We start from the raw sequence: 14,000 nt of genomic DNA, 5'->3' as shown, positions 1-14,000 counted from the left end.
GTAGGGTAACATTACATTATTGGCATTTGGCAGACGCTCTTATCCAGAGCGACGTACAGTTGATTAGACTAAGCAGGAGACAATCCTCCCGTGGAGCATTGTAGGGTTAAGGGCCTTGCTCAAGGGCCCAACGGCTGTGCAGATCTTATTGTGACTACACTGGGATTAGAACCACCTTGCGTGTCCCAGTCATTTACCTTAACCACTACGCTACAGGCCGCCCCAGGTTAAGAGAGCTCGTGTAGTTGCAAAAACTTTCTTAACCTCTTGGCAGAGTCGATTTGTGAGTATCACGGGTTTAATTCGGAATATGGTAATTTACTAGGATTGCTAAATAACAATCCTACGTGATTGTTCACGCAAAGCGTAATGGGGTTTATGCAAGAGCCTGGTTACAGGACCATTGCTCATTTGCCTTAACAAAAACCTACACACGCACCCGCCCCTTTCAGATAAGATTGCACACCTCTGCTTTAGACGCTTCAGCCCATCAAGACTACAGTTTGACAACCCTGCACTAAATAAATATTTGTATCGTACCTCCTAGATAGATGGCGATATAGTGCAGAATGAGAATATTACACGACCCGACCCTCATTGTGCTATTTCGAACTTCGTCTTTGAGTACGGACGGTAAGATACCGGAAGAGTCGTATTTTGATGTTGAAGTTTAAATGTACCTTTCGTGGACATGGTGTTTCTGAAGGAAGATTCCTCGGGTAAGTGGAGTGACAAGCATGCTCCATAGGAACATAGTTAGCTATGGGGTTTTTTTCGCGATAGCGTCAAGTATGGAATCAGGTTATAGTAACTTATCCATGGCTTCAGACTCATAGCATAACGTACCGGCACGGCAGTAGTTTAGTTAGCTAAATTAACAGGATCATTAGTCAACTAACCATCTAGAAAGATAGCTACCTATCATCGTCAGTTAGCCGGCAGATGATTGGCTAATCGATAAGCTAGCTTGCAGATTGTTTTTCTTACCATTTTTATCTAGCTAGCTATGTCCAATTTGACCAGCTAACCAGAACCATATGTAAACATTTTTTTTCTTAGATGGTGGCCAAAAAGTGGGAGCCTGACCAGCAGATTTACCTGGATTAAAAGAATGGACGAAACCTTGCCACCGTTATTTACATTTGGAGTCATTGCCGACATCCAATATGCTGATATTGAAGACGGCTTTAATTTTTTGCACACAAGAAAGCGATATTATAGGAATAGCTTGCGCTTGCTGCACAGAGCTAATGAAAAGTGGAAAGAAGAAGCAGTACAGCCTAGCTTCATTATCCAGCTCGGTGATGTCATTGATGGGTTCAACAAGAAGTACAATGCCTCGGAAACGGCTCTGGAAACGGTTGTGAATGAGCTGGGCAAGAGTGCAATTGAAGTACACCATGTGTGGGGCAACCATGAATTTTATAACTTCAGTAGAGACGAACTTTTGATCTCGGCATTGAACAGCAGAACCATGAATGATACATTGTCTGAAGACACAACTGAAAGCGGTAATGTCTCTAACACAGAAGAGAGCTATGCTTATCATTTCAGCCCGGCTCCACATTTCCGCTTTGTCGTGCTTGATGCATATGATTTGAGTCTTATCGGGCGAAAAGAACCCAATGTGAGCTATTACCAAGCACTGGAGCTCATACAAGCGCACAATGACAACGATGACCTCAATTTCCCGCCAGGTAATTACGCCTGTAACTTTTCTTCCATGCTTTGGTAAACTATCATTTGCCATTCTAACAAGAGAGAACACTAACGTTATGTGAAATGTGTGGATCCTAGTCGTGTGCCCTAAGATATTTTTTAATTTTTAAATTGCAGTTAAGAAGGGGACAATAACATTCATGTGCTTCTTTGTATTCCATCAAAACAGCACTTGGGGGACTAGAACAAAGATTTGTGAAATTCAATGGAGGATTCAGCCAGGGCCAGCTTGATTGGTTCGACCGATTGTTAACACTCTCAGATGAGAAACTTGAAAAGGTCATAGTTGTCAGTAAGTAAAATCTTTGTAATCCTGCTATTCCTAATTCATGGCTTCAAAATGTTTGCGCTGCCACCACCGCCCCAACATCTACCGGTGAGCTCTGCCTCTCAAGATCTCCATTGGGAGGGGGGGGGGGGAGCTTTGCAACAGGGAGTGATGAGAGGCAGAGCCGACGCCAAAGTTTGCATTTACGTTAAACCTAAATATTAAGCTCAGTATTGCTCAATTCATTGTGAGTTGTCTGACTGAAATATGTTTATTTTTAGGTCACCTGCCTGTGCATCCCTACTCAACAGATCCCATTTGTCTTGCCTGGAACTATGAAAGAGTGCTCTCTATTTTACACTCTCACAAATGTGTAGTGTGTTTTATGGCAGGGCATGACCACGATGGGGGTTACTACAGGGACGACTGTGGAGTGCACCATCTCACATTTGAGGGGGTGATTGAGACCCCACCAGAGAGTGATGCATTTGGAACGGTGTATGTGTATGAAGACAGGATGGCTTTGAAAGGCAATGGCAGGGTTGCTGACAGAGTTCTCCTGTATCCCTAAGGCTATAATAAACCTGCAGGGTTTAAAATCTTCATAGTTTCACCATAAGTTTTAAAAGGATAGTAAATGTGAATATAAGTTGTAAACAGATCGGCATCAATTGCTGAATTGTCAAGATGGACATGACTAATTTGGTTCTGGTATATTCTAGAACGAATTGGCATGAACTAAGTGACTAACCTTCATGTTTGAACTGAAGCTTGTACAGCAGGATTGTACCTCAAATTGAATTTGAGTCTTAAGTATATTTATTATTGAAGTAATCAGATTGTTATTGTTTAATCATGAATCAGAATGAGAAAATTACACATTTTATTTATAATTTTGTTCCGTATTCCATACAGTGCTTTCCATAAGTCTTTAGACAGTGGTACAATTTCAATTATTCTTGCTCTGTACTCCAGCGCAATAGATTTGAAATGCAACAATGAATATGAGGTTAAAGTGTACATTGTCACCTTTGGGTAATCCATTTGCATCTTATAAGAATTGCATCTCTTTTTGTGCATATGTAGACCCTGTTATTTTGTGTGACTAATCAGTCGCTTCCATAGTGCAGGTATAAGAGCCTTCAGTAGGCCTATTGAGTCTTGATTCCAGGCTTTTGATTGCCTTTGGAGTCTGTTATTGGCGTTCGTGAACATGAGGAACACAGTTTTGCCTGTGACAGAAAATGAAGCCATTATGAGTACAGAGCCAAAACAAATGAAATCATGTCGCTGTCCAAATACTTATGGTCTGTGTATATACATCAATGAGCCAAAATATAACCACCTGCCTAATATGCTGTTGGTCCTCAATGTGCTGCCAAAACAGCTCTGACCTGCTGAGGCATGGACTCTACAAGACCTCTGCAGGTGCCGTATGGTATGTGCCACCAACACGTTAGCAGCTGATTCCTTAAGTCCTGTATGTTGTGAGGTGGAGCTGCCGTGGATCGGACTTGTTTTTCCAGCACATCCTTGAGATGCTCAATCAGATTGAGATCTGGGGAATTCGGAGGCCAGGGCAAGATCTTGAACTCGTCTTCATGTTCTTCAAACCGTGCCAGACCATGAGTGCAGTATGGCAGAGTGCATTATCATGTTGAAAGAGGCCACTGCCATCAGGGAATACTGTTGCCATGAAGGGGTGTACCTGGTCTGCAACAATGTTTATGTGGGTGGTCTGTGTCAATTTGACGTCCACATGAATGCCCGGCCCCAGGGTTTGCCAGCAGAACATTGCCCAGAGCATCACACTCCCTTCACCAGCTTGTTTTCTTCCCACAGTGCATCCTGGTTCAATCTCTTCCCCAGGTAAACGGTGAACACTTACCCGGCCATCCACATGATGTAAAAGAAATGGGCACTCTGACCGCTCTGTGGCTACACAGCCCCATATGCAGTGTTATGACACATTCCTTCCATAAACATCATTAAAACAGAATTAAAATATTTTTTAAACTTTTGCCGCAGTAGCACTTCTGTTGGTTTGGACCAGACGGGATAGCCTGATGGGCCTTGGGCACCCAACACGCCAGTTTGTAGTTTGTCCCTCCTCGGACTGGTATCAGTAGGTACCACTGCTGGGAGCCTGGCCGTTTTGGAGATACTCTGACCCAGTCGTCTGGCCATAACAATTTGGCCCTTGTCAAAGTCACAGGTCTTCACACCTGCCCATTTTTTCCCCCTCCAACGCGTTGACTACAACAACCGTTCGTACTGTACTGTTCACTTAAATGGTAAATGGTTGGCATTTATATAGCGCCTTTATCCAAAGCGCTGTACAATTGATGCTTCTCATTCACCCATTCATACACACACTCGCACACCGACGGCAATTGGCTGCCATGCAAGGCACCGGCCAGCTCGTCAGGAGCATTTTGGGGGTTAGGTGTCTTGCTCAGGGACACTTCGACACAGCCCGGGCGGGGGATCGAACCGGCAACCCTCCAACTGCCAGACAACTGCTCTTACTGCCTGAGCTATGTCACCCAAAATGTTACCATCTAATATATCCCAAACCTTGACATGCACCACTGTTACGAGTTGATCAACGTTATTTGCTTCATCAGTGAGTGGTCATAATGTTTCGGCTCATTGGTGTATGTATACATTTTTTTCAAATTTTGTTTTATATAGGTCTGTCAGTTCTGGAGTTACCTCATTTTAAGTTAAAGTTGTCTACTTGTCTATTGTGGGTCTACTGCACAGTATAGGAATGTCCTATAATCAATAATGTTTACCTTGATGCATAAGTCCCTGTTGACTTAACCCTCGCTACTTATTTGAAATGTATGTTGTCTGCATTCTCTACCTCGTCAAGGTGGCACAGTAAATCTGCATATGAATGATTGAGTTAATCAGGCACCATTGTTTTCTGTCAATGATCACTGACAGCCCCACACAGACACATACACTGCTTGTCTTTTCCTATCTGGTGAGAGATAAAATTTCATTTCTCATGGCACCGCTGAGTCTCCTGGTCGTCTCTTTGAGAAAACGCTTGGGCAGAACCCTTGATAAATTTGCACAGAAATACTGTAAAAAAAATAATGCCATTATTGACGTTTATTTTCCAAGATATGTAAAGTAGTGTGCTTAGTAATAATTCAATGGAATCAACCAAATACTGATTTGAAATGTATGTTGTCTGTATAATAAATCCAGTGATGTTGGGATGTATGGTTTCATGTCTCATTTCATGTTAATAGAGTGTCCAGGTGCTGAATTTCCCCCATTTACCCAACCCCCCCTCCGGGACCTCCCCCACCTCCAAAGACTGCATTTCTTTTGCCACGTTGCACAACTGTAATTTCAGTGAATGATCATTAGATGGCAGTAAATTCATATGAACCTTCCTCAAGGATAGGCTCAAGGAAATATTACAGCTCTGTAATTTGTTAAAAAACCAAACCACCTACATTATCTCTTGAAAAATCTGAAATGAAAACTTCTGACATCTTTTAATTTGTCTGTCCCCCACTCCCCCACATGCACATTTTGCATATAATATGAAAATATTAGGTGTAGTCAGGCAGATGTCATGGCTCACTCCAACATCCTACATTCTGTGTGCTTAGTGTACAGATTGCTCAATTCATTGTTTTAATAAAGGCAAGGTAAGCACAACTTTAACTGCAAAATAATTGCTGCGATATGGAAATATAGACTCATTGTTTCCCACTACCTAAAAATAGCCTGTTAAAAAATATATCTACGTCATTGCATTGGACAGCTTATCAGTGCTTTATGCAGAAATGTTGAACTTGAAGTGACATTACCACATAAGCCAATGAGATTTACCCTGCTAAAGATTTTTTAAGAATATGATGCAATTGTTGGACTTCTGGGATGTGGTACCATCATGGTAATTGATGGCATGGTGGTTGAGTGGCGGTGGTAAAGAAGGCGAACATCTAATGTGACATTGACAGTCAGGTCCAGAATTATTGGAACTGATGAACTGGAATCAACCAAAGTCTTACATTTTTCAAATGAAAAAAAGCAGGTTTCACAATTCTTCACATACCTAATTTAATACTTTGTGGCACCCCTTCTACAATTTGGTTTTTGATGGGATTTAAGTCTGGAGATTGTGATGGCCATTACAGAACATGCATGTTGTTTTCACTTAACTATGTCTGTGTTGATCTTGATGTATATTTGGAACCATTGTTCTGCTACATACAACCAAGTCTCAGCTTCCTAGCAGATTAGACACAACCAGACTTTCCACCAACATATCCTGGTACTTAACATAACATAACATAAGGTAATGGCGAGAATAAACCATTCAGCCCAGCAATGATCGCCTTTTCCTACCTCTAAGTGTACCTACTGCCTAATTTCCCTAAAAGCTAAATAGAATCTAATACGGTATCAAGCCTGGTCTTGAAAACGCCCAGTGTTTCTGCCTCCCCCCATGCACTGGCAAACTATTCCACATATTGACCACTCGCTGTGTGAATAAATAATTCTAATATCTGTACGGAATTTCTCCTTTGCCAATTTCAGTTTGTGTCCTCTCGTTCTACTAACTGAACTCAACGTGAAGAATTCCTTTTGTTAATTCATTTTGTTAATCTCTTTAATGAATTTAAAAGCCTCAATCAAATTATCATTGTTTATTATTGTTATTTATAATTTTTCATATTCATGTCCAGTGTTCTGTTTATAGTCATTAGTCTTTGCACTCATCTTCCCCTGTGATGTCTGAGTCTGAATGTTTACTAGCCCAGTCACTCCCCTGTCTGCATGCTCCACTATTCGGGTGTTTACGGCAGTTCTGGGGTTCAACCTTCCTTCCAATCTTGCATTCCTTACTTCCTGCTTTCTCTCCATTTCATGTTTGTACATAGCACTAATATACTAATCCCAACTAACATAGAATTTGTACAGTACTAATTATACTAACACACTAATATGTTTGTCAAACTAACAAACTAACATTCACTAGTTTTGGGTATTTGTAATTTAAATCACTTAACAAACTTACTAACGCATCTCCAGTTTCAATTCTGTTCTGTAACTCCGCCTCCCTATTCTATCACTGATTACTTGCTTAGTTTCAGCGAAGTATTCGCACCTGCATCTCCTGATTCTCTGCAATTGTCTACTCTCTAGTCCGGAGCTGTTTGTATTACATGTGTGTCTTTGTGAATCCGTTCCGCGTTTTCGTTTCCCCCTCGTTATTGTCCTATTACCCTTTCATGTGTCTCACCTGATGTTTATTTGTTAGACCGCCATCACTCCCATGCCCCGCCTAGTTTGTCTCATTCCCCTGTGTATTTATACCTGTCCTTGTCACTTGCACGCTGCCAGTTTGTCTTGTCCTGTTTTCTTGTCCTGAGCCCTTTATTCCTTCCCCCAGTTCTAGCCTCCTTGTTTCCTTGCCCTTGCCCTTGCCCTTGCCCTTGCCCTTGCCCTTGCCCTTGCCCTTGCCCTTGCCCTTGCTTATCTGGATTTCCGGTTTTGACCCCTGCCTGCTTCCCTGGACTCTTCTTTGGTTGTTGTGCATATCAGTACCTCTGCCTTGTTGGACTGACCCCCTGGTTTTTGACCTTGGCCTGTTTTTTGACTCTGCTCTGTCTGCCCCTGCGTTTGCAATTAAACCTGCCATTTCTTTTGCACCCCTGTCTGCTTTTGGTTCTTCTGTCCCCCCCGGCATAACACCTTTTACAAAGCTTAAAGAGATTAAGGATCCTAAGTCTATCCTCGTAACTCTTACCTTTTATACATGGAATCAATCTGGTTTCCCTTCTCTGAACCTTTTCTAGTGCCTCTATGTCCTTCTTATTGCGCGGTCCCCAGAACTGAACACAGTACTCCAAGTGTGGTCTAAGAAAGGTATTGTATAAGATGAGTATAACTTTCTTGGACTTATAATCAATACTCTGTGGGCGACATGGCTCAGACAGTAAGAGCAGTCGTCTGGCTGTTGGAGGGTTGCTGGTTCGATCCCCCGTCCGGGCTGTGTCGAAGTGTCCCTGAGCAAGACACCTAACCCCGAAATGCTCCTGACGAGCTGGTCGGCGCCTTGCATGGCAGCCAATCGCCATTGGTGTGTACGTGTGTGTATGAATGGGTGAATGAGAAGCATCAATTGTACACCGCTTTGGATAAAGGCGCTATATAAATTCCAACCATTTACCATTTACTCCTGGCTATGTATCCTAACGTAGATCTTAAACCATGATCCTTGAGGTCTTCATGGCCTCCCTCACAATATTCCTCACCATCCATGGGAACAACCTGCACTTGCATCCTCTTCCATATGTTTTCTTTTTTTTTGTTGTTGTTAATTGCTAAATATTAAACGCTAACGTTTACAGCTCAGACATGCGTTCAAGATGGCTAACATTAGCTAATCACAAACATATTGTCATATTTTTCTGTTTGTCACAAACGTTAGCTAATGTTAGCTAGCAGTTTGAAAAGGTTGTGCGTGGCGAACAAAAATGGCCGCTGATGGGGAAAACGCAGAGATGACAAAAGTTGACAATTATTTGGCTGTTATAAGACACTTAATATTATGTAATATTTGTTTTTACCTTAAAAAATAAATCACAGGGAAGAAATGAATCAGCTAGCTGGCATTATTAGATCTAAGTCCCATCTATTTGTATTTAAATTGCGTTGGTGGCAAACTAAATTGAATGTTCAATTTAATTTAGAATGTTAAAATCGTTCATAGTTCACCATGAACGTTTGCCCTCTTGAACACACATCAGGTTTAGTAGCAAATAATTGATCCTTGCTTGGTGACTTAACAGGTCTATCCACAGTAATGTAACATTATTTTAGTGAAACCAGTTGTCTGCAGCAAGAAAAAAAATATTGTGATGCAAAATAGTAGATTATACTATACTGTCCATTAGCAAGAAAACAGGTGTAGAAATTTCTGGACAGTCTGTAAATATGGCAGCTGTTCCCTTTCACTCTGTCTCAGTGGAATCACTTTCACACTTCAGCAAGAGGAGGCACATACTTCTATGAGATAATCCCTGGTATTCTTATCTTTCATGCACTGGCGGTCCTTCAGATGTGAGCAAAGGTCAAAAATAAGATTCTCTTTAAAAGAGAACCGTGAATATCAATGGAATATTGCCTCCATTTGAAAAATGTATTATGCTGGTTGCTCAATAAACCAATTAATGAAATTGAATTGATATCTAGATTAATCTTCTTAAAAATAGCCAGGCTTGATTGCAGCCAGCCCTGTTGAATCTAAACCTCTCTCATATTCAACCTGACCATCAGAGTGAAGTGGTCACAAAGTCATCGCACTGTGCCATGATCAAAGGAAATTCCAGAAGAGACACAAATGTTGAAATATAAAGAGTTACAAAGCCCTTTCGAAGGGTGTGAGCCTGTCTACATGTGTGCAGCTCATTCAGGAAGTCATAAAAAATCCCAGAAGAATATCCAGCCTCGGCTAAGGCAAGTGTTCATGATTATACAATAGGAAAGAATGGGATTAATGGAAGAGTAGCAAGGTGGAAAACCGCTGCTATAAGCTATGAGTGTATGAGTGGATGAGACACTGAAGTTGTATGCATACAGAGGACTTCCACATTGTTTGCTGACCTTGCTGATGCTGAACCAAGGCAACTGCACACAGACAGAGCCCTGGGATTCCTCAGTGTTTATGCCTGCTGCTTTCTTCTGGAGAAATCTTAACCTCCAGGGAATGCAATGCAGTATCTGTGGAGCTTAAGATAGAAAGGTCAAAAGGATATCAGGCAATGACCACAGAAGACTTTATATTCTACTTCTTCATCCATTTACTATCTGTTAAAGTTTTCTTATATTTAATATTTATATGTTAATATGTTACTTTTTTACATTCTGTAAGTATTCTTTGCTGCTCTAAAATCAGCACTTTTCTTTCAAGCTGCCTCTTAAGTGTGCATTTGTATGGACTGCCTTTATACACAGCAATGGTTAACAACAATCTACCCATACTAGCCCTACTGAACATTACCTGTGGAGTATGTCTCAATCAGATCAACACACAACAAAAATGCACATCAGCACACTACAAACTGCATTCATTGACTGCTTGGGCAAGTTATCCACTGAATAAACCTTTGTAAAACATTTACAAGACATCCGTCCAGTTGAATTAATTGTGAATGATTCTACAGGTCTGTAATTCACGTGAATGGATAATGAAAACATCTAATTTGTGAGCAAATAATGAATTTTTTTTAACAACTGTCCCTTAGCCATCTTGCTAGCTAACTTACATGTAAATGTAAGTTAAAAATATAAAATATTTGGACAGTGACACAATTTCAGTGTTGTTTCAGTGCAGTACTCCAGCATATTGCATTTTAAATAAAAAAATGAATATGAGGTTATTATGCAGACTGTCAGTTTTAATTTGAGGGCATTCATATTCATATTGGATGATCCATGTAGGAACTTTTAAAATATTTTTGGTAGTTGCCTATATAAAGACTGCACAATTATTTACATGCATTTTGCTTGCTACTAGGTTATTGGTTATTTTTTTCGCTCCTGGGTTTTCAATAGGGGTCCATGATTGCACTCAATATTTGGCTTCTTCCTTCAATCAGAAGAAGGGCCCATAAACTTCAGCTTAATAACAATGACAGCAGCACGTCCAAGAGCTAATGTTAAAATTGTAGCTTAGTAATATAGCGTTTACCCAGTTTTCCTAAAAAGCTTTATCCAATATTGCTATTTGTATTCTCATGTCCTGGTCTGCCATTCAGCCTGGTTGTGGGTCTCTGTATCATTAGCTAAACCCTAATTTTGTCTAACCACTCTCATCAACTGAGAATATATTACATTAATTGTTTTCATAATTTATTTATGAATTGAAATTCTGTAGCTATTCTGGTAGCAGGCTGTGCAATGATATAAGGAATATGAACATTTCCTGTTCTTCGTTAACATGATACTAATTCAGAATACCATCAAATTCCTTTCATTTTATGAAAGTGGCCTGAATTGAATAGTGTAACACACATACCCATACTTTAATGGTAATTCTATTGTTAACATTTGAAGTAGTAGTGTTAAAAAGTAGATCAAAGGATCTTAATCTTTAGCCTGCTAGTTAAGAGCATGAGTATTCATTTGACAGTTGTCACATTCAGGCATGCTGTATATAAGCTATAACTAAGGCAGAGGCCTGCCTGTAAAAGAGGGAGGTGAGGGGGGTGAAACACTGCAGCCTCTTCAGCTGCTGTCCGGCTTAAGCGTGCGGGCAGCAGATTCCACAGTGCTTCGACTGCAATTTGAGTGACAGCAGGATGCAAAGAAATAAACTTTACCACACAGCCAATTTGATAAAATGATATATCCATAGATATACTCCACAAAGGCATGATTTAAGAAGACAAAGACATAGATTTATGAAAATAAACAATAAAAGAAAATAAAAAATTAAAAGTGAAAGATCTCTGTGTATGTGTTGGTATAACTCTATAAATATAAACTGAAGGAACTGTAGGAAAGATTTATTTTCTTTTTTTTTCCAACATTGACCAAGCGGTTCCTGCTTCCACTGTTCCATGTCTCTCCCTTGATTGATGTGGGTAGAGCAGCAATTACATACAGGTCACACAGGCCACTGTTTTCATTACACAGTGGCACAAGTGAGGGCACAGAGTGGGCCCCCACCACTGTTTTTGGGGAGACTGAATGGTATATTTTAGAATGATCTTTTTCATACTCATTCCATTTTTTAAGGGCATTAAATATATATGTATTTTGGTTTTAATGACTGTTTTTTTTAATTAATATAAGCTTTTGTCTGACCATGAACCTCTGCTGGAGACCTTACTGTCCTTCTTTCATATTTAGAGTGAGTTTATTTTTTTATTTAAGAAATTCAATTGTTTTGACATTTTTTAGATGTCACACTTAACCATAATTATTGCAATAAACTATTATACACCAAGTATTTTTCTGCACTCACTAAGAGAGTTGTGTAAAAGTCTGAAAGAATTCCAAAATTTGATGAATAACTCATTTTGAGAGGTCAAAATATTATTGAAGTCACAAAAAAAAGAAAAAATCTATAGAGCAGAGCTGATGTGTCTCTACTTGAAACCTGGAAACAGGTATATGTATAATATAATACTATATCCATGGCTGTAATAAATAGCCTAATATAATTTAAATGAAAAGAATGGCCTCTATTATTAGCAATATTATTTTATTGCTCTATAAATCTTTATTCATTTATTTCTTAGATTAGTTCCAATTTTTACAATCATCTCTTCATATTTCATACTGTAAATATACATCAAAGGGAAGGATTTCATTAAGCTTTGTTTCAGTGACTGAAATATTGAAAACCATTGTACTATTATAAAGTTACTTGCATCCATGCTATTCTGACTTGGTTTCTCTTTATCCTAGATAAATACATTACATTTCGAACCAACCAAATATTAATCAAATATTCCAAAGTAGTTATGAATGACTTTAGAAAACAGACACTGCAATTAATCCATGAAAGGCACGTATTGCACTGAATTCTAAAAATGGCAATCGCAACAAATGGAAACTTCTCAGTGAAGGCAGCACTCTTCAAACCAAATATGCATTCTTGCTTGGATTATATCTTATCCTAGGAAGACAGAGGATTGCCTTCCATGCAATGCTAAGATGGTAGCAGACTTGCCAACTCTCAGATGATACCCAGCTCATGCCATAAATCCTCTTTGGAAGTGAACTTGAAGATTTGAGAAGAATCAACACCCCCAATATGGTACATGCAACCACATTAGACATATTCTTTTCCTTATAGGCCAGTCATCTTTCCTAAGTAAAGAAAGGTCATTGTGATTGACATTGACTGCACATGATCAACCTAATATTAGTCACACACAAATCTCCCACTATCCAAGCTCAGCGTCTATGAAACAAATGTTTCTATATTGAAAATATTCCATTCCAGTTAGAACATTAATGATCATTGTTAATAGTAGGTTTAATATCATTTGTTATTTGGCCGGCTTTGGTGCTATACATTGAAATTGTGGTTAACGCTTTATTTTACAGCTCATTTATTAAGTTACATAATACCTACTGGGTAAACACCAGGCAGTTATTTGGTAGGTAAGTACAATGAAATGGGCTTTCAACCGTACTTATATAGTACTTACATATGGTACTTTGGTTCATAGTACCTTCCCCTAAAATCAAAGTACGAACTTAATAGCATTAAAGTAGCATTAAGTACACAATATAATGAATGGGCTGTAATATGCTACCAAATTTTGCTTCATAATCATCTCCTTAAACAACCACTTGCTTTCTCAACTATATTAAACATATTGAACCAATACAAATCCGTATACCATTTTATTTGCATCATTATGTTTACATTAAAAGTCGTGCATTTATCAACAAGTCTCACTGAATGTGTGACCAGTCTGATGAGAGGGGTCAGAGAGGATTACATGGGAAAAGGCATTCCATTCCAGCACAAAATAAACATCACTTGTTGTATTAGAGTTGCCATCAGCAATGGATCTGAGACATTTTTTTTTTTCAATCAATACTCCCCCCACATACCCCCATGCAAATACATAAGACACCTAAAATCCAAATATAGGTGTTTAATCTTGATGCCAGCCAAAAGGATCATTATAAAAATGGCAACAGTCTGGGCAACCTTGACACTGTGAACAGAAGCTTAATGGGTAAGTGCATTGAAACTTGTTGGATCTACTCGTCTTTCCGAGAACAAAGCTTGTAGTTTAATGTTATATTACATGATGGAAATAGATTATTTTAATCATTTACGCTTTTTTGCTCTTTTTGACTGTAGCATTGTAGGTTCAATCATTTCTTAAGAGGCATCGGAGCGAGGGTAAGTTTTATACTCTATCTAATGGAAGTGCTTGGAAGATGACAGTACCCTCATTTTACTCCTACCAATTCTGAATGTTGAAGTTGAATGTTCCTAATATTA

General features: G+C 39.3%; 1 protein-coding gene across 4 annotated transcripts; it reads left to right on the top strand.

The window, feature by feature from the left end:
• The first annotated feature begins 166 nt into the window (after positions 1-166).
• Positions 167-5,220, top strand: adprm (ADP-ribose/CDP-alcohol diphosphatase, manganese-dependent). 4 transcript variants are annotated; one of them, XM_061231544.1, is made up of 5 exons: positions 167-283; positions 1,060-1,697; positions 1,889-2,011; positions 2,269-2,548; positions 3,375-5,220. In XM_061231544.1, exons 2-5 carry the CDS (start codon positions 1,112-1,114, stop codon positions 3,445-3,447), a joined length of 1,062 nt encoding a protein of 353 aa, XP_061087528.1. In that variant the 5' UTR covers positions 167-283; positions 1,060-1,111; the 3' UTR covers positions 3,448-5,220. The 4 variants fall into 4 exon arrangements, with proteins under 4 accessions (XP_061087528.1, XP_061087526.1, XP_061087524.1 ...); XM_061231542.1 differs by lacking the exon at positions 167-283 and adding an exon at positions 495-633; XM_061231540.1 differs by lacking the exon at positions 167-283 and adding an exon at positions 625-719.
• Positions 5,221-14,000: the final 8,780 nt, after the last annotated feature.

This window comes from Conger conger, chromosome 2 (genome assembly GCF_963514075.1).
Source record: "Conger conger chromosome 2, fConCon1.1, whole genome shotgun sequence".
NCBI classification, from domain to species: domain Eukaryota; kingdom Metazoa; phylum Chordata; class Actinopteri; order Anguilliformes; family Congridae; genus Conger; species Conger conger.
Note: the sequence above shows the minus strand (reverse complement) of the source record. Positions and strands in the feature narration are given on the sequence as shown.